Here is a 26,273-nt window from a genome sequence, read left to right on the forward strand (position 1 = left end):
AAAACCATGATGCTAAGCGAAATAAGCTGGACACAAAAAGGAAAATATCGTATGATTCCCCTTGCTGCTATCCGTAGAGTGGCCACGTTCATGGAGACAGAAGGCGAGTGGAGGTCGTGGGAGGTGGAGGGATAGGGAGTTATCTGTGGTGCGTACAGGGCTTCTGTTCGGGATGATGAGGGGGTCTGGTGGGGACAGTCATGCTGGGTGCCCAGCATTGTGGGTGTGCTTCATGCTGCTGAGCTATGTACTTAAAAATGGTTAAAATGGTACGTTTTATATTTTTACTGCAATAAAAAAAAATGCCCAAAAAGAAAAGAAAAAGAAAACAACAACAAACTGTCCCCTCTCTCTCCTCCGTGGCCACCCCCTCCTGCTGGGACCAGCTTCCTCCTGGCTCCACCGCCCAGGGAAGGCCTCTGAGCTCCTCAAGCATTTTTAGGAAACACCCCAGTCTCCTTGTGGCCTGGCACAGGCTGGCTCCAGAGGAGGACCTCGGATAACTCAACACTATTTTCTTCCTTAGCAAGAGTGGCCCTCTGCGGTCCCCTTCCTGCCGGGGGGCCGCCGCTCCCCCTCGGTGGTGGCTGGGAGCCTCCCTGGGGAGCCAGGGGCAGGGTGGTGGGCAGTTACATAACCCGCAGGGAGATTTTTTCCATCGGCCCGCGCGGTGCCAGCTTTCCAGCGGCAGCCGCGGCAGGTAGAGGCGCCCTGTCTGGGCCGGCCGTGCCGGGCAGGGCCGAGATGCTGCGATCTGGAGCCGCTTAGCATAGCTCGGATTCCCCGCGGCGGCTGGGGGCCGCCACTCGCTGAGCTGCGGGAAGGATCTGCTGTCTCCTGCCTGCCCGGCTCCGGGGCGGGAGGAGGAGGAGGTGCCGCGGGTGAGCTGCCAGCCAGCCAGGGGTGACCCTCTGGGGCTCGGGACACCCGAGCCGGCCTTCTCCGATAACCCACTTATCTGCGCGGCCTGCTGCGGCGTGGCAGCCTCAGACAGGGAAGCGCCCAGCCAAGTTCTATCAGGGGATTTAGCAGGGAAAATGAAGCCGGGGTGGGGGTGAGGGTGTGCAGGGAAGAGGACACGGTCTGGCAAGGGACACGGGGGATGGTGAAACAATTCCTGACCTGGGTAAAGCTCCCCTGGCCCAGAAACGAGAGGGAGCAGAACCCCGTGCCATTCCCTTTTGTGCCTGCCCACCTAACACGCTTGCCTCCCCGTGGACAGAAGCTGCTGGGACCCGCCAGTGGATGCTTGCTGGATAACTACCGTGTGCTGGTACGGTGGTGGGACACAAAGGTGACACAGGCACATTGTTTGCCCCCATGACATCTAGGGACACAAGCCTCAGATGAGAAAAGCTTAAATACGAGTCTGGAAGACTCAATGAAGGGGACACATAGTAGATGTTAAAGGGTCAGGGGAAGGCAAGGTCCCTGGGCTGGGAGATCAGGGAAGGCTTCCTGGAGGAGGCAGATTTGACTAGGAGGAAAGAAGCACCTGCCAATCCCTGGGTCCACCCCCAGCAAGTCTACAGGCACCCATTGCCTGCCGTCACTGCTCCAACTCGGAGCACAGGAGGGGGAAATGGAAATGCTGCCACAAGACCAAGGCAAAGGGCGGCCTCCAGGAATCTATGTCGTGAGGCCGAGACATAAAGTTAGAAGGGCTCCTTGTACCAGGGCAGGGCACCCCTATGGATGGAGCGGCAACTACAGGCTCGGCTCAGAGCTGGGGTCCGTGTGCACATCAACCCATTCAATCTCTGCCACAACCCAATTGTTCTTTACAACGGTGGTCCCCAACCCCGGGGCCGTGGCCCCGTACCAGTCCGTGGCCTGTTGGGAAAACAGGGCCTCGCATCACCACCTGAGCTCCACCTCCCTGGGCCACCGTGCACCCCCCATCTCCCCTGTCCTCCCCACATCGTCTGTGGAAAAACTGTCTTCCATGAAACAGTCCCTGGTACCAAAAAGGTTGGGGACTGCTGCTTTGCAGGGCAGAAGCTGGAGTGCAAAGATGGATTAAGCGCTCCTGATCGGTGTCCAGGTAGCAGTCGATGCTACCACATGGGTTCTCAGGGCCTCAGCTTCGCTGCCTCAGGGCAAGAAATCCTGCCTAGAGAAATGAGGTTCACGAAAGTGACCCACGCCTGCTTGTTCCGGATGGCCTGGCTGACCCGGTGCAGGCAGCTGCAGGCCCGTGTGGCCTTACCCTTTGCCTCCCTCCTGAGCCACCCCTGCTCCTAACGAGGCAGCGCAGTGGCCACTTTTCATCCAAGGCCCCCTCGGCCTCTGGACACCTTGATTCTCTGTGAAGGCTGCAGTCAACTGCCTGTGAGACCCACAAAAGTCCCTGCCGTGCACAGAAGGCCACTCTGGGCTTTCTCAAGAGTGGGGCGCTCTGTGGTTCTGGAGAAATCAGCAGTAGCCCAGAGGTGGGAGGTCGGGCACTTGGCTTTGCGGGAAAGCTCCCTGGTCTCTGGGGGCCCAGGGAAGTGGTTCGTTTTGCAGCGCCCAAGGCCCACCTGCCGGTATGACACCTGGCAGGCTGCTGTCCTGGGCTCCTTCCAGCACTGGCTGAGGGTCATTTTCTTTCCTCTATTTATTTCAGATTCAAAAATCAAAATGCTGTTTTACATTCAAGTCACTGGCTGCTTCTGTCCCACTGAGCATCCCCAAGTTGCAGAGGGAACCTCAGACTTTGCACTTTTGGAAGCCACTTTGTTCCCCCTACCCCCATACTGAGCAGTCAGGGAGATCTGGACTTTGAGCTATCCCCGCTGGGTCCTTGAATAAAACGCTCAGGATGTGGCTGGCACCCCCCACCGGCACACAGTGGGATAAGAACAGAGGGGTAGGCAAATGGACTGAGACGACACATATGCAGAATCTACCACAGTGTGTGGTACACAGCAGGTGCTCAATAAGTCTTTGTTGAGCAGAATAAAGATTGAAGAAAAGCAGATAAAATTCACCAAAGCAAGTACAGACAAATCTGGCAATGAGACACACGGCTCCGACCCACTGTGGCTGTGGCAAGGGGGGTTAAGAGCATGGGTAGGAGCCAGGCATCAGCTCTCCCCATCGGGGGAGCCCAGGGCGCCCGTGGACTCTGGTGCAGAGGTCCAAGCTCCTGTGATACTTGGTCTCCTGTGTCGTGAGGCAAGTCTGTTGGGGACTGCAGGTGCCTACCCTCAGGGAAATGCGTGTGCTGGCTCTGCGTGTCCCTCGCAGGGCACAGCCTTCAGCGTGGCACAGATGACACCCTGGGGTGCTCAGATGCCAGCCACTTTTTAGAAAAGCAGACCTTCGGTGGGCCTGAGACACCCTCCACAATCTGCACGTGGGGAAAGCGGCTTGCACTGCCCTCCGGCCCTTGGCGTTAGCCCCTTCTGATTTCTAGCAACCCGTGGAGGGGAGCTGGGTGGATATGGCCCAGGGCTTTTGCGCAGGCTTTGGAATGCACAGAACAATGTGCTTCTATCCCTGGGTATGCCCAGCTTGGGCCAACACTGAAATTAGTTTACATGCCTGGAGTGCACACTGGCTCAGCGGTGGGTGTGCAGAAGTGAGGGAGGGGGTCTGGGAACAGAAGAGGGAGAGGTGCAAGGAGGAGATCTAAACTGGGATGGCGGCTTCTGTGGTCCACACGGACAAGGACAAAGGGACAGTCCAGGTATTTCCCCAGGTACCCTCGGCCCTCGGGGGCCCAGGAAGCTCAGAGACTCAGCAACCACTGGAAATGCAGTGGGATTACTCCACAGGGGGGATTCTGAAATCCCCGCTGATAACTTCATGATTTTCCCAAGCTCCTGACCCCCAGCGCGTATTTGGGGAGTGGCGTGGGGCCAGCCCCAGGCAGCCCCATGACGTTGAGTGAGCCTTGTAGCCACTTTCTTCATCTACACACTTGAGGAATTATCCCTGACCTGGAACCTACTTCCATTTCACATACAGGAAAATGCTCAGAAGAATTCAAAAGGCCCTCATGTGCTGGGAGCATTGGTACCCAAGACTGACGGCTCCATCCATCCCTTCCATAGGCATTTACTGAGCATCTACTATGTACAGGTAATGATGCCAGGAGCTGGGCACAGGTGATAACTCAGCCAGGATTCCTACCCTGGAGGAGTTTATAACTTAGAGCCGGTTAGAACCCCAAGAATCAACATTAGTCTCTCTCCTCTCTTCCTCTGGAAAAGACAAGGGTTAGGAATCCCAAACTTCTGATAAGGAGGGATGACTTAATTTTCTGGAAACCTTGAGAGAACCCCGAGAGAAGGCTTTCCCTTCAGGAACAGAGATAGAGGAATGGCCCGATTCCCCTTCCCAAGCCCACAAATGTGGGACCAGGAGAGGGGGTAGGGGGCTGGGACAGACAGGGTGTAGAGTGGGGGAGACACGCACATCCCAGGTAAGGTGAAGGTAAGGTACATCTTCAGGGTTTGTCCACACTTGTGAGGTTTACTGATAGGTGCAGCTCGACCAGAAAACCTCCAGTGCCCCTTGTGAGCTAAAATCATCCCCCAAGACCCCACAGAGTCACCACTTGATCAAGTTTCTACATTTCAAAAGCCCCAAACACGTGCTTAACGAGCACCCAGCCAGAAACTCAGAAGAGTTTATCTGTTCTCTAGCTTGAGGTCAGCTTTTTAAGAGGCTGTCTTCTAGAAGGTGCTAGAGAAGAGCGATTTATTTTGAAATCTGGTCCCATGCCAGGTTCTGATTTCGTGTTGTCTTTTTACAATAGCCCTGCTGTGTTTACGACTTGGTTGAGACGAGGGTGTTTTTTTTTTTTTTTTTCAAAAAAAGGTATTGCATCCTTCTGTTAGATGTGTTGTTGGTAACAGTTGCTAGGGAGAGCTGGGCTCAGTTACAGACACACTGATGCCCGCTCTAATAATACTTTGCTCTGCATAGCTCGGATGCAGACACCTCTCGGCTAAACCGGGCACACACATTTCAACAGAGGAGGGCTTGAACTTGTACTACCCAAGCCTGTCTCAGCAAAGGAGCACTCCCTGAGCCCACGTGGAAGTCCTGGGCAGTGACAGGGCAGTGCTGGGCGGAGGGGGCTCAGGCCTCCATTCCTGTCATTCCAAAGGTCCCATAAAAAGAGGCACACTCATTCTTCACTTCTCTGTGAAACTGGAGCCCCCCCTCCTCCCCGTTACGGCACCACCACAATCCCCTGATGAGGATCAAGGGAGACTTTTGGTTACTTCTGGAACCCAGGGGCCCGGGCGGCTCACATTCTCGTGGAGTCGGAAACAATCAATGCGCATCGTGCAGTTACTGGGAGCCTCGGTGGGAAGGGCGGGTGAGGCAGGCTGAGCAGCGAAGCCGGTCCCCTCCCCAGCGTTGCAGGAGGGCCAGCCCCTGGCATGGCCTGGCAGCGTGGGGTGATAGCTGTTCAAGGCCAAGAAAAGGGGAAAGGAAACGGGGAAAGGAGTCCAGGACAGAGAGAAATGGGGCCGGCAGGAAGAGAAAAAGCGGTTCCCGCCTCCTCAGGGAGCCGTCTCAGGATGACAGTGAGGGGAACTGAGGCTGGAGGAGCTGAAGGAATGGTCTCCGCAGTTAGGTCTCCTGCCTCAGTGCTCTCCCACCGGCTTGGGCTCCGAGTCCTGCACGTCGTTCCGCACGGAGCCCAGCACCTGACAGGTATCTCCTGACTGGCTCACACACGACAGGCAGAGCCAGATGGCTCAACGATGGACAATCGTGGCGTCTCTGGGGTGTCTCCTGAACGGTGGTGGTCAAGCCTGGCTGCAGAGGAGTTCTTAAAGGATGCCAGGCGCTGTTCCTGGAGACGCTAATTCAACTGATTGGAGGCAGGGCCCCCGTGCCCGCACGTGTTAGAAGCCCTCCATGCGATCCCAGTGTCCAGCTAGGCTGAGAACCACTGACCTAAGGAAGGCCCAGTGTCTGAAATGCAATATTCCCCTGCTGGGTCCCCTCTGCTGACAATCACACCGGTAACAGACTGTGCCTCAGTTTGCCCACCTGTGAAACAGACTCATCACCTACAAACTGTCAATCACCCAATACCTTGGACCCTGGACCAGCAATACCGGGGGGCTTGTTAGAAACGCAGAATCTCAGGCCCCATCCCAGACCTACTGCATCCGAATCTGCATTTAAAGAAAACCCAATGTGATTCCTATGCACATTCAAGTTGGAGAACCAGTGATCTAGCGAACACTACATGCTTTGCAGGTTTAAGAAAGGTCTGATTAGCCGGGCACAGTAGGAAGCTACCACTTGGGAGGCTGAGGCAGGAGGACTGTTTGAGCCCAGGAGTGTGAGGCTGCAGTGAGCTATGATAATGCCACTGCACCTTAGCATGGCTGACAGAGGGAGACCCTGTCTCAAAAAAATAAAAATAAAAGCAAAAAATTAAAAAAAAATCTGTTTAATAAATAGATCTATAGCTTATTTACAAGGATGCTGATAAGAAAAGGGCCACATCTAAGGCAAAAAAGAGTTAGTTTGGATGTAAAAATTGAATACCGTTTTTGAGCTGTGGGATAGGTGATGGGGTCCACTGAGACCCCAGGGTCTCTGGTACTGTCATGCTCATGAGGGCATCTCTTCTGGGTTCCTTGAGATGGTGATGTTGAGTCTGGCTGGGGAGGGTTAAAGGACCTTTGGCCTTCCCCCAACCCCTACTTCCCGATACATGGGGGCTGCACCCTAGCTTGGCAGGCAGGTTGCAGACCTCTGCTGCAGAGTGTTAACCACATCAGAGGTTGCCTCTCTCCCTTCTATGCCAACGGCTCCCATCATCGAAGCCCAGGCAGCAAGAGCAGCCAGCCGGAGAGGGCAATGTCCAAAGACAGCTGCTGGGAGCCGTGCTCGTGGGGCTCTTCACATGCTGGCCCCTTTGCTGCCAGCATCACTAAGCTGGGCCTTAGGACTTGTGTGTGGAGGTTGCAGCCAAACCCGACCACACGAGGGGCATCTCAGAGGCCGCCGAGCCGGGGCCTGAAGTGGATGGAGCTGAGCGTGGCCTTCGGGGAGAGAGGGGAGGGGGAGGCGAAGGCTCTGCAGGCCGGGCCAGGACCGCGGGCCGGGAAAGGGACACAAGCACACTGGGCCAGGAGATGAAGGCGAGTGAGAAAGGACAGCCCTGCAGGCGTTAGGAGGGACAGCGGGGTTTACTGCGCTGTGCCTGCTGCTTCCTTCTCTTGTACCTCTTGCGTTTGGGTGGCGAATGGCCATGAATTATGCTGCTCGGCAAGCCCTGCTCCACCCCACACCCCCTTGGCTTCAGAGAGGAGCAGCAGGGCCTGAGAAAGCCCAGACACGGCGTTGGTGTCCTCTGGGCCTTGCAGTTACGGGGCCGTCAGGGATTCGGGGCAGCTTCGCACCAGCGCAGACATGCTTTGACCGGCTGCCCAGGAGGCCTGAGTACCCACATCCAGCCCTTGGTTATACCCTTCAAGGGGGTCCCTGCTTGTCTCACACAAAAGCCAGAGCTGCAGCTAGTGAAGAGGGGTGACTGGTGGCCTATGGGGACATTTAGATTTCTAAATGCCTGACCCACAAATGCTCCACCCAGGCAAATGGTCGGCGTCTGACACCTGGGGAGTGGGGATGAGCTGTTCTAGAGCCTCAGAATGTGAGCTCTGCCTGCCCCTGGGGGTTCCCCTCTTGCCCTGGACTGCAGCTGTCCTCAGGCCCATGGCCTGGGAGAAGGGAGAGGGGAGGCTTCCAGTGCCTTCCTCTTCACACATCCGTTTCTCCACGATGGCCGAGGGCCCTCCAAGTACCAGGCACCGTGCAGACTCTGGGATGCAGAGACGACGCCCCGTCCTAGAGCCCAGGGTGGGTGGGCAATAGCAGCACGCGCCCGACTTTGTCACTGTGTGTTCATGCCGTCATTGGTTGAAGTTCTGATCCTTCCTCCCTGCAAACCTCTTCAGGACAAAGGTGTGTCATTTATTGACCATTGGATCCTTAGCCCTGAGGCTGGTGCCTGGCACACACAGACACGCAGTAAATACTAGCAGGGTGACTGAATGTTTGTGGCTACAGGCGACAGGTGCTGGGACAGGGGACGGCTGGGTGCTTCCTGGAAAGTGGGGCCCCAGCGCCACCTGAGGCATGAGTGTGATTCACTCTGGAAGGGGGGTGGACGTTCAGGGTGGGGTCGGAAGTAAATTCTGGACAGGAGGAGAGTCCGTTTACCCAGGGTGCAGCAGGAGAGGAGGTTCAGCCTCGCTGGAGGGTGGTGGTGGGGGAGGGGGTACAGGATGTGGGGGTGCCAGTTCTCATCTGCCCCAAAGACAAGGGGCACCTGTAGAGTTGGGTCTCCTGAGCTGGCCCCCAAGCCTCTAACACTCATGACAGACCTATCATTGAGCCACAACACGGGGTAAGCAGGTTTGTGACGTCTAGGAGGACCCAGGACTGTTGCGTGCCAGTGGCAAGGCCTGGGCAGAGTGGGAAAGGCAGATTGTCATGGGGGGGTCACTCGTGCCCGTCTCCGAGGGCCCAGCTCATCTCCAGCAGCGCAGATCAGAGGTTGTACCGAAGAGCCAGTGTGTGCGAGTCCCAAGCAGGTGCTCAGAGACCAAGCTCCGACGGACGGCTGCATCGGGTCTAGAACCCCTGTTTCCCAGCTGTCAATGTAGGGCCTACCCCTACCCCCGTGTTTGCCAAACTGTGTCTCTCAGAGCACCAATCCCACAAGAAGTTCCTAGCTGAGGAATGCAACGAGGGCTTCGCTGAGTTAAACGCAGCCAGACAGGGTCCCTCCTCGCTGCCTGTGCAGAGCCTGTGCTAACTCTGAGGCTGACGGAGAGGCGAGTGCAGGGGCCACAGAGCCCGCTCTGGGGCTGAGCGTTTCCCGAGACTGATGCTCCACTGGACACTGGGAAGGCTGCTCTCACGGCTGGCTGGAGGAAATGCCTGACGGGGGTGGGCCCTGCGGCCAGCCGCCCTCCCCGCCGCCCTGTGTGTCTGTCTGCCCTGGGTCTGGCTGGGTCACTCGGAGCTGGCAGCCACTGTCTAGAACTCTTGCCCCATCCTGGCCCTTCTCTGAAAAACAAAACTCAAAGCCAACGCCATAGGCTGATCCTGTCCCTGACTCGCCTGTGCCGGGTGGTCGGTGGCAGACACACTTCTCCCTGCCCGTCACTCTCTACACTCTCCCAGGACATTCCGGCCCGCGAGGAACATGCCCGATGTGCAAATCCCTCAGGTAATGCGGGAATTCGTCACCAGGGGAGCGCGGGCGATCCAGGAATGGGAACCCGATCAGGGCCTGGAGCAGGAGAGAAGCAGCCTGGGCGGGCCAGGGAGAGCTCATGTTGCAGCGGGCCAGACACACGGGGAAGAGGAGAGGGTGGGCGGGACGGAGCCCTGCGCCCCGGCAGCGACTTCCCCAGCTTTCAGGGAAGAGATGGCAGACCAGGAACCAAGGGTGAGACAAGGGGACCGTGCCCTCGTTTACACCTGCTGTCTGGGCACAGTGAGGAACGGAGCCCTGTTCGCTCGCAGAAGTCTTGCAGTTTGGATGCTCTATGACATGGTCACCACAGCCAAGACAGACCTGCAGCTGTAATTCTACTTTCATAACTTCCCAGCCACTGTTTTACCTTGCCTGGCCTGGCAACTCGATTCGTACTTCAACAAGTCTCTAAAGTACCAAGGAGGAGGAGAGATGGCTTTCCCCCAGCCACGACTTCCAGGGTGGTCCCAGGGCCCAGTGTGGCACCAGGCTATGCCCCCCGCTATCTCTCCCTGATGCCACCAGTTCACCCGCTACCGCCCACGACAGAAGAGCAGGTACTCGCGAGATGAAATGGTGCCGGGCTCGGTCTGAGTGCACACACCCACACCCACTACACACCCATGCCCATAAAAACACCGCGGGATGCTGGTCTCCATGGGGAAGCAATGAGCAGGGGTGGGGTTACGCTCTCTGGGGGTGAAGGGCTATTAAGTGGGAAAGACAAGCTTGCATTGCCACGCTTCCCCTCTGCCTAGGAGCCCCAGTGTCTGGGCAGACAGACTGTCCCTTTCCAGCTCCTGCGTGGCTTTGCTCACACCCGTCTCGGTACCAGCTACCACCAGCTGCACAGCTGCAGACGTACGAGGGCGTGGTCCTGGGGGGAGGAAGAGAGACGGCCACAGCAAGTTCGTGTCTGCCCAGACAGAGAGAGGTCAAAGCACAGGCCAGGCTCAGACTAAGAGCTGGGCCTCTTATCATGAAAATAGAAAGAGGGAAAGGCTGGTTCAACACAAAGCACCTATAAAATTATATTGGTGCATCGTTACCATGGAGCACGCACACAAACACACACAAGTCTGGCCACTCGCCCCTGCCCTTCCACTGCCTTTCTGTTTTCTATAATTACTCGGGCGAGGGGGAAACTCGGGGAAAGTTCAACTGTGGTTCGAACTTGCAGCCTCCTCGCTACTAATAACCCCCAGACGGACGCAGAGGGGCAGGGGCGCGGGGGCAGCTGTCGTGTCCCGTTACCTGGAGCATGTTGAGGAGCAGGCTCCGGAACTTGGTGCCCTCCACCATGAAGAGCGCCATCTTGTCGCACAGCTTGGCGGCGGTGAAGGCGAAGCTGCGGTCAGACACGGCCTTCTGGTAGATGGTCCGCACGATCTCTCCCAGCATCTCCTCCGAGTTGGTGGAGTTCTGCGCCTCCTCCATGAAGGTGGTGAGCTTGGCGTCCACGTCGCTGCTGTTGTTCCGCATGCTGTTCAGGATCTCCATCAGCTTGTCCATCTTGTTCTGCTGAGGGCTGGTCGTCTCCACCGCCACGTCCTCCTGGGGTTGTGGGAGACAAACGGGTGTGCCTGAGGGACGCCCAGGTTTCCGCAGGGGCAGCCTGGTGGATGGAGGGCTGCCACCTCCAGAAAGCGGAACCAGCCCTACCTTCTTGGGCCTGAGGTCTGGTCCCTCTGGGAATGCTAACCGCCACCCAAAGACCCCTTATGCCCTGAAGCTCTTTGTTGACTTTTTTCTTGGCATCAGCGACATTCTAGCTCCTATCCAGGGTTCTCATATACACTAGCTTTTTTTGTCTATTGTTCCATCAAATGTCTCAATCAGGAAGTCTTATTTAATATTTCATCTTGTATAAGCCCCATTAAATCAAGACATCAAATAAGAAATTGGGCCAAAAAAGAAAACGCGGGTAGGAAGGCCAGGTCAGGAAGGTGGGTAGGATCCAAAATGCCTGCAGTGGGGGTTAGAAGTGGCCCAGGGAGCAGCCACCTTGCCCTCCACATCCTCAGCTCTGAATGCCCACGGCTGGTCACATTCTCTGGGCACAGGGCTCCATGTGGACACGGCCCTGGCTTTGCATCCTACGGAGACGGTGCCGGCCTTCTACACACAACTCCTACACACCAAGGAGTCCACCAATGTGCCGCTAAAATGGCTGGTGCTTCTAGGAGGGAAATTTCAGATAAAAAGCCCTTATGAGGTTTCGCTGCAACTGGGACCAGACCAGGGGCTGAAGGAAGAAGAAAATGGCATCTGACTGTCAAAAGTGTTTACTCAAACAGAGCAGAGTGGTGGTCAAGAATGTGATTGACTTAACTGCTGGGATGTGAGGTCCGGGTGGAGGGGCAGGATCATAAGATGAGATCATAAAGTCCTAAGATGAGACCCACACTTGCCCTTCTGTTCTCAACAGTAGGTGCCCTGGCCTAGAAGGCACAGGGCAAGGTTCTATCTCCTGCTCTCTGTTGCTTGCCATGTGGCTTTGGGCAAGTGGTTTCACTCGCTAGGCCTCAGTGTCCTCAGGGGTAACACGGTGAGGACGAAAGGTTCATAGTGGGGTTGAGTTCCAAGGGCAACCGGTCTCTCACTTGAGACCTGAGAGTTGAATCTGGGGTGTCCTTCTCCGTCTTCTCCTCGAGCCCCTCAAAGCCATCTACGTCCTCAAGGAACGCTCGTCTGGGTCTCTGAGTTGGGTCCAGAAGACACAGCTCCCCAGCCCCATGGACATCTAAGGCTTTATCCGTTCCTTGAAAGGTAGAGGGAAGTGTTACTCTCCTTGATGAAAACCTCGTGTGGGCTGGACTAGTGGCTCCCCTGTCCCCAGGGTTCAACTTTCTTTAGGGTAAGTGGGAAGAGTGACCCAGCCTGAGACTAAGCCCATGTCCTTCTGGTCCAGGAGTCTAGGAGGCCTCACCTGAGGGGAGTCCTTAAAACTGATCAGTGGGTGCTATAGATCCACCCTCTCTGTTCCATCTCCCCCATGCCCCTCCCAACCATCTGGGCCCCAGGGTAGGAACAGTTGTTTGCATATAGACCCTTGCAAAAGACAAGGCTCTTCGCACATTATCTCATTTATTCTTCACAGTCTCTTTGCAAGGTGGGTAGTATAACACCCATTTTACAGATGAGTAAACTGTGGCTCAGAGAGGTTAGGTGACTTGCCCAAGGTTGCCCAGCCAAAGGCAAAGTGAGGACTGAGTCTGGCTGGCTGCTCTCTGCCGCACTGCAGTTGCATTTAGCAGAGCTCTAGGGAACGTGATAAATGGTCCTTCTCCCTGGTTGCGCCATAACAACCTGTCCTGGAAGCTCTTCAGGCAGGGACCACACACTGGCCCTCACTTGGGAAGTTCTCCCCAGTGCCTACCTTTGGGACATAAGGAAATAGTGAGACTTCCCTCTAGGATCCCACAGCCGCTTGTCCCTGAGGGGATGTGGAGCAGAGGAGGGGACCCTGGGGGAAGCAGAAGGAACTCAGGAGGACATAGAGGACACTAGGAGCAGCATCTCATGTCCAGAGTTGATCCAGGAAGAGGGCTGCCCTGCCTCATCCTGCCTGAGTGTGGACCTTGGGCCTGACCCCTGGGGCAAAAGGCTGGGGAGGATGGGGGAGAGGGAGGATGGGGGAGTAGAGGGAGGATGGGGGAGAGGGAGGATGGAGGAAACGCCCAGGACCTCAAGCTCTGCGGAGGTCCCAGAGGAAGACCCCACAGGCTCTGCCTAAGTCGGCCTTTCTTGGGATGGTTCCTCTCCAAGGTGACCTTACCTGTGCCTTCGGCAGGCAGCAAGGGTGTGCTGCTGGGATGAGCACACGGACTTAATGCTGTAAGTAACACATCCCCGTCCCTGCCCTGGAGGCTTGGGCATCTCCTCCTGACGCTGTGACCAGGCACTGGAGACCAGGCCAGGACGAGGGTGAGGCAACAGGCTCCCGGGGACCTCCAGGAGGCCTCGCCCTGTGGGTCCTGCCGGCACAGGTCAGCACGGAGGGTGCCGAGTGGAGCCTCCTTACCGTTTGCACCCTAGAGCGCTCGCTGGCCACAGAGAGATGCAACCAGCCTGCACCCACTCCGCCCAGCTCACCTCGGCTCCCCACGCTGGCAGGGCCCCCGCCTGCATGGCACTCACCTCGTGGAGAAGCATCAGTCCCTCTTACTCCATAAGCCCCAGGTTTCCCCAAATGCCCTTTAGCGTGAACAGGGCGGTATCTGACCCGGGCACCAAGTGCCCGCCCTGGGCCTCTTGGGGGGCCAGGAGGTGAGGAGCCAGAGTAGCTGGAGGGCCCACGTGGCTGGCCCTCTGGTGGCCTAGTAGCACCCAAGGCAGTAGTGTCCCCGTGCGGTGGGTCCCCACAGCCAGCAAAGACCTGCTTCCCTCCACATGGCTCCCCAGACCCTCAAACCCCTGAGGCTCTGCCCTGCGCCCACCTACCAATGTGCCTACCTCTCACTGTCCTCCCTGGTGCAAGAGAAAAACAAAACTTCAATTACCGGTACCTTTTCTTTTAGCCTTCGCCGCAGTCTGTCTTTGGAAGACTGGAGCAGGGTAATTTTGGGCCGCTCCCCGATGCGCTCGGGAAGAATACTGTCTTTACGCTTTGTCTCGGCCTCCGGCCCTCCCGGCGGCTGCGGGGGCAGCCTCTCAGAAGCTGCCAGGGCCAGGGAGTCAGGGCTGCGGGGGGGCTCGAGGCCGCTGTGCCCGGTGTCCCCCGTGGTGTCCTCAAGTTTTGGGCTCTCGATGGTCACAATCTCTTTGGCATTGCGGTGGGTGCCTGTCTCCCCCTTGTCGCCTGGTGGGTGCTTCATGTTGCCGTGGTGCCAGCGCCGGTTCTGGCTGTAGCCGTGGTGGGTGGGCCTCCCCGAGGGGTGCGGTGCTGAGCCCCCCTGGTAGGATTTCTGGTGGTCCCTGTTGTGTTTGGCGCTGCCCGGCTGATGGTCACCATGCTGCTGGGGCTTGTTCCCTCCTGGAGGTCTTTGCTGCCGTCTGCAAATGGAACGGGAAAGACAGAGGGAGGGACCACTGAGTGGGCCGGCCAGGTGCCTGCATCTGGACACTGGAACCGGAAGTCACCGCCTTGTCCCTTCATTCATTCTTCCAACAAACACTTCCTGAGCACTTCCTATGTGCCAGGCTCTGTGACAGGGGCCGGGGCTATGGCAGAGAACAGCCAGTCAGGTCCCTGCTTTGCAGAGGATTTAAGTCAATCCTTCACTTAAAATCAGTGCTTTATTCACTTAGCAGAATATGCACAAATGCATGCATGTGGAACAAAACTAAAAAGATCCAATAGAGTACACAGTGAACCCTCCTGCCTCGGGCCCCGCCACCAGTTACGTGCTCTGGAAGCACCTGTTCCCAGATTGTGAATCTTCTAGGCATATCCTATGCATGTACAAGCAAGGAACGTACACAGACCTGCCTCCCATAATCACCATCTCATTAATGACTTTGCACCAGAGTGCTTTTTGAAAAATGATATCACTTTTCAAACAATTTTTTTGATACATTGACATTGTTCTCCCCAAACCCACTAAATAAATGTACTATAAGAAGTTGTTATAGGCCAAATTGTGTCCCTCTCACCCTTCCCCCAAATTCATATGTTGAGGCCCCAATACTCAGTCCTTCAGAATGTGACCATATTTGGAAACAGGGCCCTTAAAAAGGTGATTAAGTTAAAATGAGGCTGTTGGGGTCAGCTCCAAACTAATCTAACTGGTGTCCTCATAGCATCAGGGATGCCAGGCACAGAGAGGAAAGACCATGTGAGGACACAGCAAGAAGGCGGCCGTCTGCAAGCCAACGAGAGAGGCCTCAGAAGAAACCAACCCTGCAGACACCTTGATCTTGGACTCCGAGGTTCCAGAATTGAGAGAAAATAAATGTCTGTTGTTTAAGCCACCCAGTCATCTGTACTTTGTTGCGGCAGGACTAGCAAAGCAATACGGAGGGGATATTTAACACGACGATTTTGGGTCAAGACAGGTTCACCAATTTACTTGACAACACTTTCTAGGCAGAGAACAGCATATGGAACAAAGTGAGTTGTGCACCATGGGGTGGACCCCAAATGTTTTGATTTGAGGACGGAAGGCAAGTGAAGGGGTGGCGAGGGGCATTCTCACGACCCTTCAGGCTGGCACAAGGGCTGCTTCCTGCCCCTCAAAGCACCCTTGTGTTCAATCTCCATCTCACCCTCAGCGTGTTGCCCATGTCACAACTTCACCGGGAGTGCAGCTGAACACCAACATAACCGTGAGCCCCTCAAAGGTTGCAAAGTGGTGAAGAAAATCTGCAGAACGAAGATGTTACCTTCTAAAGAATGAGCCCCACACCTCCTCCGTGACCTGTCTTGGGTACTATAGATCTTCCTTGCATTGCATTTTATGAACAAACGGTATTTCTTTACTTTCAAATTATTGCTTATTACTTATATAAACTCAATTTCAATGTTCACTGGATACATTTTTATTTGTGAAAATTTGGGGGTATCTCAGGTTGAGATTAAACATATTATTTTCTCATTAAAATTAATGAAAACATTTTTTTCATTGAAAAGCTGTCACTGAAAAGCTTAGTCGCAGAGCTTTCAGGGGGAACTAAAATAGCTAAGTGAGGGACAGATGCAAGAGTCTTCTTTTTGTTTCCATGTAACACACTGTATATTAGGAACAGAAATGAGTATAATCTTTGTGAAGGGGAATTTGACAATTTGTTTCAAAAGCCTCTAACACATGCAAACCATTGGACCTTGCAATTCTACTTGTGGCAATGTGTCCCAAGGAAATAATCAAAGATGTGCAAAAGGATTTAGGCACAAGGATGTTCATCAGAGCAAAAACTGAATGTGGAATAATTAAGGATACGGCAAAAATACTCACGCTTGTTGGTGGAAGTATGGTGTCGTTTTTAAGGCAAGTATTTATATGCACGGGAAAATCTGGAAGGATGCACACCAAAATGCTAATAGTGGTTATCTCTGGAAGATGGGATGTGGATTTTTCTTTTCTATCTTCTAAATGAACATGATTTTATTTTCTTCATTAGACTTTTCATTGTCAGGCAATTATAGATTCACATGAGTTCTCAGGAATAATACAGAGAGATCCCTTGTACTTTTTAGCCTCACGGTAACATCGTGCAAAACTATACAGTACAATATCACAACCAGGATATCGACATTGATGTGGTCAAGATACAGAACATTCCCATCACCACAAAGGTGCCCCTGTCGCTCTTTCACAGCCACACCCCTTCCCTCCTGCGCCCAGCCCCTCAGTCTCTGGCAAGCACCCATCTGTTTTTCATTTATAATTCTGTCATTTCAGAGTGTTGCATAAATGCAGTCGTCCAATATGGAACCCATTGCGACTGGCTTTTTTCACTTAGTATAGTTCCCTGGAGATTCATCTAGATTGTCGCTTGTGTCAAGAGTTCGTTCCTGTTCATTGCTGAGTTGTATTCCGAGCTATGGATGTGCACAGCATGCTGAACCCCCCGCCCCCCACTGAAGGGCGGCCGGGCTGCTTCCCGTTTGGGGCTATGATGAGTAAAGCTGCTAGGAACACTTGTGGACAGGCTTCTGTGTGAACGTGAGTTTTCATTTCCCTGGCATAAATGCCCGGGAGTACCACCGCTGGACGGTATGGTGGTTGTATTTTTAGTTTTCAAAGAAATTCTCACACTGTTTTCCAGAGAGGCTATACCACTCTACCTTCCTGCCAGCAACGCAGGGAAACTTTTAGCCATGATTTCTTTGAGTGATTTTTTCAGCCCCACCCTTCTTCTCCTCTCCTTTTGGGACTCTGATGGCACGCGTGTCAGATTTTCAGTTACAGTCCCACGGGTCCCTGAGGCTCAGGTCATTCTCCCCACGGGGGGCTGGGGCACCTCCTCGCAGTCTAGGCCCCTCCCCGGGGTTCACTGGAGTGGGGGATGGGGGTGGGGCCGCAGCCTTCTGGGGTTTTGGCTGGAGTAGAGCAGTCATTATCTACGGTTTCCTGTCTTGCTAGGCTGCCCCACCCTGGTCCTTTGGCTAGAGCTAGCAGGCTTCTGCTGGGGCTCCCTTAGTCCACCCGTGCCTCGCGGCGTTTCTGGGTTTCCAGTTTCTTTAGCTCCAAGTCTGGGACAAACGAGCCAAAAAGAAAACTCAAGGAACTCACCACGGGGCCAGTCTTCAGCCAAGGTCCCCAGCCTGTCTGCTTCTTCCCACCTTTCAGAGTCTTGTGTTTGTTTTTCTATATCATGTCCAAGGTTTTTCGCTATCTGTACTTATTTTAATAATTTAAGAGTCATTACAAAAATATCCCTAAAGGTCTGGTACACCGAACTGAATCCTGCCGCCCGGGAGTGCCCTCCTCGGGGGCCTGCGTGGGATTTCTCACCCTCGTTGTCCAGGTTCGCTCTCGTGGGCTCTGAAGCACATTCCTGGTCAAGGGCAATGCTGCCCTGACACCCCCATCACAACGCCCCCCCCCCCCCCCGCCCCGGCTCCCCGCACCGACTGGCACACCATAAACACTCACTTTCACTCTCCATTGCATGAAAGCAGGGCAGGGACCATCAGCACCAGCGCCTGGTGGGGAGTCGGGCCCCCCAACCCGGCAAAGTGGGGCCCTTGAGTGGGCTTCCTCCAGCGATTCGCTCCCCACCTGGCCGGAGGGCCCAGACCTAAACCCAGACACCTTGGTCAGGTCAGAAGGCCGTGGCCCTCGCTCTGAGGAGTATAAACCAACCACGCTGGGAAAGCACAGAAGAAACTCTACGGCCCATGTACAACTTCCTAGGGTGCCACACGCCTGTGACCTGTGAATTCTCCTTCCTTTAAGTTTTCAGTTACTTTCAACTAATTTCTCCTTCCATTCTCTTTGTTCTTTGAATGTGAGTTATTTTTACACCGAGAGAGGAAGCTTGGAAATTCCCTGGAAGATAATGATTGATTCTCACAACTTTTGTCATCCTTATTTAGAACTTTTGTGGCGCCTACAGCTATGGCCCAAGAAATGCCCCCAGAGGATGGTTGACCAAGCCCTTCTCAACATCCGTCTCAAAACTATCTGGTTTCCCACTCGCCATGCCACGGATTTCCCTCTCTCTGCCCAGCGCCCCTGCCCCAAAAAAGAACACAACTGTCCACCTAGAGGAGGAAGGAGGTAATTTCTGCATGGCTGGTGGGTGGTCAAGGGCTCCAGAAAGGAATCAGCTGGGTCTTGCAAGAGCTTCTGCTGTTCGTTCCTGGAAGTTCGGGGAGACCAGGAATTCCATGTCTTCCTGGTTCAGAAGACCTTGCAGCGGTCACCAAGATTGCTTCGCCCTGCCTGGCATCTGTGGCTGTTGTCAGACTCGCTCCTGCGGGGTGGAGGCTCCTTTGCACATGCGCGGGACCATCCATAGGAGGGAGGGGAAACCAGGGAGTCCACCCCACGTGCGCCCTCCTAGCTGGGCAGGTAACACTAATGAGTTCAAAAGAAGGAGGTTTTGACAGGAAGCTAAACGGCAGAACAGGTCACCTGGGTGGGCCCTGGGAGGGCAGGGAAGAGCCCAGAAACCATGGGAAACAGAGGCACAAGGCCTCGCCCTCTCTTCTCCCTTTACCTCCTCCCTGCACAAGGTCCTGCTTAGTTCTCGGAGCAAGTGATTGCTGGGACTAGCCTCTGCGTGCAGGCAGGTCAAAAACCTTCCTTCCCATTCTACAGGTAAGCCAAGGCTCTCGGGAGGGAGTGTGCCAACCCGGTCAATTCACCGCGGCACCTGGTGGCCACCGCTTGTCTGTGTCTTACCCTCTTTGAGATCCAGCCTCCTCAGGAGAGAAGGGCTGCACCACGCCGAGACCTCTGCGGTGGCAACCACACGAGGCCCACGTCCTTGGCCAGGGGAGCAGCGGAGAGGGCTGCTGGAACCACGGGCACAGACTTGGAACGGGGCCTCGTTCCCCAACAATGGAGACCCAGGCTTCCCCGCTCCGGCCATTCACAAATACTTGTCAGCAGCGGTTGGCCGCACTGGCCAAGACCAGCTCCTCGCTCTTCTGCGTTTGCTGGCGCTGAGTTTCATCGATACCTTCATCCAGGGGCCAGCTGGCTGCTCACCACGAAACCTGTGGGTTCGGGTTTGGCCGGGCCGGGGAGGAGCCGCTTCTGCTCCCTGCAGCCGGGCAAGGAGGCTGCACTGAGTCCCGGACACACGGATGTGTGGATCCCGGTTCGGGAGATGACTAGACACCCGGTTCCGCAGCACTTCGAGCAAAAGGGGCAAAATCCATCTCTCTGCCTGTTTATCGTGGGCTCTAATCCTCTCTCTGGGGAAGTCTCTCGGGTGAGGGGCGACGGCTTAGGAGATACGATTAATATTCCATTTGTGCTACTGGCAACACCTGCTGTTAGGGAAATAATGCTTGCTTTTTTTTTTTTTTTGAGAATGGAAATTGTCAGTTTATGCCTTTTCTATCATTCATTTAGTTTATTCTTTCTCCTTTGGGTTCTGAAATCAGATGTCTTGTTTCACTCTAAGATTGCGCTTTTTTAGACGCACAAAAAAGTTCTTGGAACACCACAGCTGCATTTTGGGAGGTGGGTGTAGGGAGAAGAACTTCAAATTTTGTTTTAAAAAATGGTTTCAACAGCAGGCCCACTGGAGACAAGCGTCTCTCTGTTCGTGTTTTATTTCATAATCGTTCCCAACTCGATATTCCGAGGGCCACGGACTTATTATGGTTCTCTCGATGTCGGACACTTTACCACATAATTTGTAGGTCTGCTTAAAAATTTCTGAAAGCAAAATTCCTAGGGCAAGTGGTTTGAAAACTATGCACAGGCTCATATTTCTTGCCTTCAGGAAAAGTGATGACTGTTTATTTCTAGCGTGGGCACCTCCATTCCTGCCCACCTACACACGCCCTGAGCGGCGTCCCGCCTTGCCTGGCCCAGCCACGGGGACAAGGCCAGGGTTGGGGGGAGACTTAGAGGCACAGGCACGAGGGGCTTATCGGCAGCTCAGCTTAGCGTTGGCATGTGGGGCCTGGAAACAAAAACTGTCATGCATGCCTGCCCCAGCTTGCAGGATGGTGGGGACGCTTAAAAAGGAAAAGTATAGGGGAGATTTTCCTCCCTCTCCAGGGAACCAACCAAGGGCAAATGTGGCTTTGGCTTAGCAACACCCAGGGTCAAAGGTCACAGTGGCTTGTCTTAACAGAGCATCTACTATGCTCTCGGGACGGCTCAGAAGATGGAAGTTCATCGACTGTTCTGCAGGACCCTCCTGGCCAGATCTGTCTAGAAGACCATGCAGCCTGCTCAGAGCCCGGCTTGCCACTCATGGTTGCGTGGCCTGGGTGATTTCACCTCTCTCTGTCTCTGTTCCCAGAGGTGCTATCTCCCCCACCCCCCGGGGCAGCTGGGAGGACTACATGAGTGACAGAATGACAGATGAGGAAATCAAGGTTCAGAGAGGTTGCTTTGTTTCCCTAGGGTTACCCAGCCAATTTGTGGCAAAGCCTCCATTGGAATTCAGATCTGAATTTCTGCTATGTTGTATTGTCTAAAATGCTATATGATTGGATTTAACAATCATCTGAGATCTTAGTGTCCTTTGGAGAACCAGAGGCATCACTACAAAGCTTAGGCAACTGACTCACCCTGTAGTTGCCAGGGTCATCTTTTCATCACGGTGGAAACAGCAGTGCTCTGAGCCGGGCCCACCCCGCACCGTGTTCTCCTAACAGCCCCGCCAGGAGACGGCTGGCCTGGTGTGCGTCAGGAACGCTCCTGCTGCCCCGGAGGTCAGCTGAGCTGCAGACTCTGCCACTGCTGTAGGGCCAATGGCTCTCTTTTCACTCAGGGTTGGGTAAGAAATAATTCAAGACTGAGGTCTCTGCCAGCCAAGGCAAAAGTGCATGTAAGAGGTTTGGTATTTCACTGCATGGATCGAAAGCTTTAGAAGCCAGATGTTTACCTGGCTAAAAAGGGACGCTCTGGAATGGAAATGAAAGGGTCTCACCGGTACCTCTGTGCCCTGCAGGCGGCAAACAGACTTTCTCACCAACTGCAGAACGAATGAATGAACCATGGTGGGAAAGACTGATCCATTTAAAATTATTAATTAACACGTTCTGAGATTCTGCTCTGCCTGGGGGTTAATCAGAGATGTCAATGGGCTCACCCAAGGCCACACAGCTCCAGGAACACTCTGAGGGAAGCTGGAGGGGTGTGTGTGTGACAAAAGCTGTTCGGCCATCCCCAGAGAGTTTCTCAGTAAGCCCCTAACCCCTGAGATCTGTGCAGGAGCCTCCCCCAGCTCCCAGGGCCCTGCCCTAACCTTCTGGACTCCTGATGCCATCACAGCCTGGATCTCCCCACACCACACCCCGTCTCTGCCACGAGACCGGCCCATGTCTTCCTCTCATCTGCCCTCAAAAGCATCCACTTCCTTTAGGTGAGGCAGAGCCTTCTGTACACCTCCCTCGGGGTCTGGCGAGGGGCTGCGGCCCCCATGGGGCTTGGGGTCCATTTGGAGAGACAGACACTCACCCACCAGTTACAGAATCAGGGATCTAGCTGCAACTAGGAAAGAGAGTCGTGAAGGGAAGGAAGCAGGGAGTGGCACAGGCCCGTGTCCTACGCTGGGGGGCCTGGATTCAGGACCGGCCCACGATGTGTGGAACCCAGTGCAAAATGAAAACGTGGCCCCTTGTTCACAAACTAAAGAGAATTTCGGGACAGCCACATCAGAGCATTAAACCAAGCGCAGGCCCTGTACATGTGCACAGTCTGCACACCCAAGAAGCTGGCTGTGCCCAGAGGGCTTCCCGAGGCAACGGGACTCGAACTGAGATCACAAGGATGCAAGGGGACAGTAATAAAAATAGCTACCATGCAGGAACACTGACAGTGTGCCAGGCAGGCTTTCATTGACTGCTACTATTGTTTACTCCATCTTACAGAGAGGTCAGTAAGGCACAGGAAGGGTGAGTAACTTGCCTGAGGACACACAGCTTGCAAGAGCCAGAGCGTGGGTTGGAACTTAGTATTTGGCCCCAGAATGTGTGCCCTCCACGACCACACTGAGGATCCTTAGGGCCCAGGGCAGCCTGCACACCACTGCTGGGCCACTGAGACCCAAACCCAGAGCACCCCAGCCCTTGGCCCCAGTCAGCGGGGGCAGGGACTGTGGGCCGTCCTGTGGCTGCTCGGGGCACGGACGCAGGGCTGGGTAAGCAAAGCAGGGGGGGAAGGCTGAGCCGGAGCCCGCTGGGAATGGGGAGGCCGGGGCCGGCGGGAGGGCAGAGCCTGGGAGGGGTCTGGGCGGGAGCTTTGGAAACGCAGCCAGCCAGCCTTGGCTCCGCCAAGTCTGGGGAAACCCACAGAAGCCACGTGTGGCCCTTGGGTTTCCATCTGTGCTGGGAACAATCCTCTCCCCACCACAGTCTGCCGTCCTTGTGGCTGGGGCCCGTGGGGCAGGGCGGGGGGGGTTGAGTTTTGGGGTGACCCCTCTGGCTTCACTGCTGCACCGTGGGGGCGGGGGCAGAGCTGCCGACTCCTGCCACCTTCCTCTATCTCGGGGCAGCACAGAGGCGGAGGGAGGATGGCTTTCTTAGGGATACACAATAGATGGGGTTCTGAGCCTCACTCGACTGCTCAGGCATTTCTGAGGCTTCCTCTCACCCCCGCTGCAAACCCAGGGCCCGCCTTGCGCGGCCCCCATTTACAGGGCAGCTCTGGCAAAGCAGGTGACTCCCTGCGTCTCGGCATCCCCACCTGCAGAATGGGAACACCGGTCCCCACTCCAGGTGTTGCTCAGGGTGGCTTCCCACCTACCGGGCTCCCGCCTGGATCACAAGGCCCGGGAAAGCCTGCGGGGAACAAAGGCACATTATAACTATGAGGTATTATTTTTGTTCCAGGGTGAATCAGGCATTCCAAGAATCCTCGGCCTCAAAAGTTCTGAGGCAGCGTGATGTCATGGGAAGAGCACGCGGCTGCCCTGGGGAGCCGCAGGCTCCGCGTGAACCTGGTGGAGTGCTTCCAGGGGAAGGCCTCGCCCTTCCGCTCGCCGGCCAAGGCCCGCGGTCTCCAAGGTCCGGTCTGTGGACCCTCACTGCAGCCTGCTGGCGGCTCCAGGCATGCCCCGAGCTACGTGGTAGTTTGCAGTAGTTTCAAATATGAACTTTGGAGCCAGACCCCAGAGTTCAAATCCTGACCCTGCACTTCTGGCTGTGCAACTTTGGGCAAGTTCCTTAACAGCTCTGGGCCTTACCTTCTTCATCTATAAAATGGGGACAAATAGAAAACCCATCTCATAGGGTTCTTGTGAGTTTGTAATTCACCAAAGCCGATCCTGGGACTTGTGAAAAGAGCCGCCTTCTCCCTGACTTTGTTCATCAACAGGGCCAATCGCAGCGGACGAAGGCAAGCTGGCAAAGACCTCTGCAGCAAGCCAACTCCTCTTCCCCCAGACTGTCTGAATTCAGTGTCTCACTTCGAGGCCTGAGCGTGAAATCAAATAGTGACCCCAGAACTCCAAAGTAGCAGGAGCTACTAGGGTGAGAAACACGTCCCGCAGCCTGTGCGCGCTGGCCCTCCCCCACCCCCCCAGCTCCCCCACCCCTGTGCACCTCCAAAAGCCTCCTGCTGGGGTCTCCCAAGTTTCCTGGCCAGCAGCCCCTTGGGCAGCATGTTGAGGCATGGAGATGGGGCGCTGGTCGGCAACCCGGCCCACAGTGGCTCCCTCCTCTGCTGCAGTTCACTCTTAGTTCACTTAAAACCACATTCGAGCCAATGAGTAAATGCAAACAGAGTGACAGAATTAGAATATTGCCTCTCAGCCTGGCCTCTCTCCTGAAATCTGGGTAAAAGTACACACCACCTTTAGCGTCTTCTGTTGCAACCCTCAAATCAGATCGAGCTCTGGTGTATCTGTTGAGAGAAGGGGCGAAGATAGCTATAAAGCAGTGCTATGAACAGTTCTTGACCTCAGGGGTCTTTGAGTCTGGTGGCAGGTTTTCAATGCTACTCAAAGAAACATAACAGCATGAGGCAAGAAGTGGATTCTGATGAGTTCTGAGGGTGAGGTCAGGGAGGGCTTCCTGGAGGAGGTGGGGTAATGGAAGGACCTGCAGAACAGGGAGGAATACTTCAGAGAGGGAGAAGAGCAGAGGTACCTGCAGTGGTTAGAGGTGGGATGGAGACAGAGAAGTGGTGAAAGGAGGAGAGTCACCCTAATTTCTGCAGAGGAACTGCAGGTCTACTGTGGGTCAGGGACCAGGGGGCTGGACCAGGCAGTGTTTCTGACCCAGGTCTTCAAACTCTCCATAACAGGAGGAAAAAGACCTTGGCCACACTGAGTTCTCTGTCCTCTCTCCACCATGCTGTGTGGCCATGACCATCACCTTGCCATGCTCTGACCTAAAGCCCCTGCTGAAAATGCTCTGCTCTCACCTAATTCCTGACTCCTCTTTGCAAGCCTGGCCCTCCTATCTGTCTACCGGGCAAGAGGGAGACAGGTCGGGCAGCCAAACAGCTCCCCATCTGCTTGTCCCAGGCCCTGATCTCCCATCGACCAAGACCGTCGCCACACATTCCCACTGCACTCAATCAGTGTGTACTGTTTGGAGGGAAGAAAGCCAGGAAGAGGGCTTTAGAAGTCCCCAGGACTTTATCAGATAAGCAAGCTGTGTCCCTGGGGTCCCAAACACGAGGGCACAGAATGGCATAGGAGGGGCAGGTTTCAGAGGGAGGGTCTGCAGCCTAGGGCGTCTCCCAGGGCAGGCAGGTGTCAAGGTTGTTCCCGGGGGCCGAGTTGAGAGGGCTGACCACAGGGCTGCTGTAAACCTTGCCCACACCACCCCCTCTGCCTTGGGCCAGCCCCAGGAGGGGTCCCCAGGCCTTCCCGGCTAGCCCTGGGGGCTCTGGGAAAGGCTCCCGGGAGAAGTAAAGACGCCCCCCGAGGGGAAGGAGAAGAGCGGGTGGGCTCCGTGGCCCGCAGAGCTTCCAGGCTCTGGGGGAAACGCCGCCGGCCACTGCCACCTCACGCCATTAGCCATCACATCCCAGCCGCCCTCCCGGGACAGCCTCCTCCCCTCACAACTTCATTACTGACAGGTTCGCTTGTCCCTGAAGGGCCATTTTTCCACCCTGGGAAGGAGAGGAAATGTGAAATGGAGTTAGCTGGAATAGGGCCTCCCATGGGCCACATTTCGCAGCGAGGGCTGGTGGAACTGACGAGTCTGTGGCCAGATGTCGCGGCGGAGGGGCAGTCATCGGAGCCTCACGCGCAGCAGAACCCGACCCCAGCCCAGCCATCTCGGGCCACGGCTTCTCAGCAGATGGTTTCTTGGGCCAGAACCTTCCAAAACACAAGGGGGCTTGCAGCACGGTGCCGATAACCTTCACAGTAAACACCCACCCGGCCAGTAGTCAGTGTGTGCATTCTGGAACATTCAGATGGGTGGTGGGGACCTGCTCTGCCCAGCTCCCAAATGCTGGGGTCCTGAGAATTAGAGCAGCGAGTTAAAAGGCAACCAAAGACTCCCTTATGACGAAAGCCAACTAGTAAATTTAGAAAGAACGATGCATTAGAAAATCATTTGGCAACCATCATAATATTAATAATAATTGTTTCAAGCAAAAACCATCAATGGAGACGAGTGGGTGAAAGTTTGAGGAAAAACAGAATATTGGCATCATTTCAAGATATCTCCCCACAAGATATTTCTTAATTACAAAGGGAAAACTTGTAACTTACCAGTGGAGAAACTTGGCAGATGCCACCGTAACCAGGTAATCAGAGTTAACATCCCCAGTCATGGGATTAAAGGACAGCGCGTACCTTCTGATATGACCCACTAAGGACAGACCACCACCGAGGTGCACATAACCTGAGTCTAATCATGAGGAAATACCGCAGCAACTCAAATCCAGTGACCTTCTACAGACATCACTAGTCATTCTTTAAAAAAAAAAAAAAAAAAAAGTCATAAAATACAGAGACTTGAGAACTGCCCCAGGTTGAGACACACTAAAAAGAGACATGACAA

The 26,273-nt window shown here is 54.9% G+C and overlaps 1 protein-coding gene across 2 annotated transcripts in view; it reads right to left on the minus strand.

Annotated features, from left to right (window-relative positions):
• Positions 1–26,273, minus strand: part of CTIF (cap binding complex dependent translation initiation factor) — a 266,261-nt gene that overhangs the window by 78,871 nt on the left and 161,117 nt on the right. Inside the window, exons 8-9 of one of the 2 annotated variants that reach the window (XM_069468432.1) lie at positions 13,741–14,227; positions 10,487–10,786 (exon numbers count right to left, since the gene is read on the minus strand). In XM_069468432.1, the coding sequence (XP_069324533.1) occupies positions 10,487–10,786; positions 13,741–14,227 (787 nt within the window). Of the gene's footprint in view, positions 1–10,486; positions 10,787–13,734; positions 14,228–26,273 lie in introns of both variants that reach the window. The other variant, XM_069468431.1, reaches the window with a different exon arrangement.

Source organism: Eulemur rufifrons, chromosome 5, assembly GCF_041146395.1.
Source record: "Eulemur rufifrons isolate Redbay chromosome 5, OSU_ERuf_1, whole genome shotgun sequence".
Lineage (NCBI taxonomy): Eukaryota > Metazoa > Chordata > Mammalia > Primates > Lemuridae > Eulemur > Eulemur rufifrons.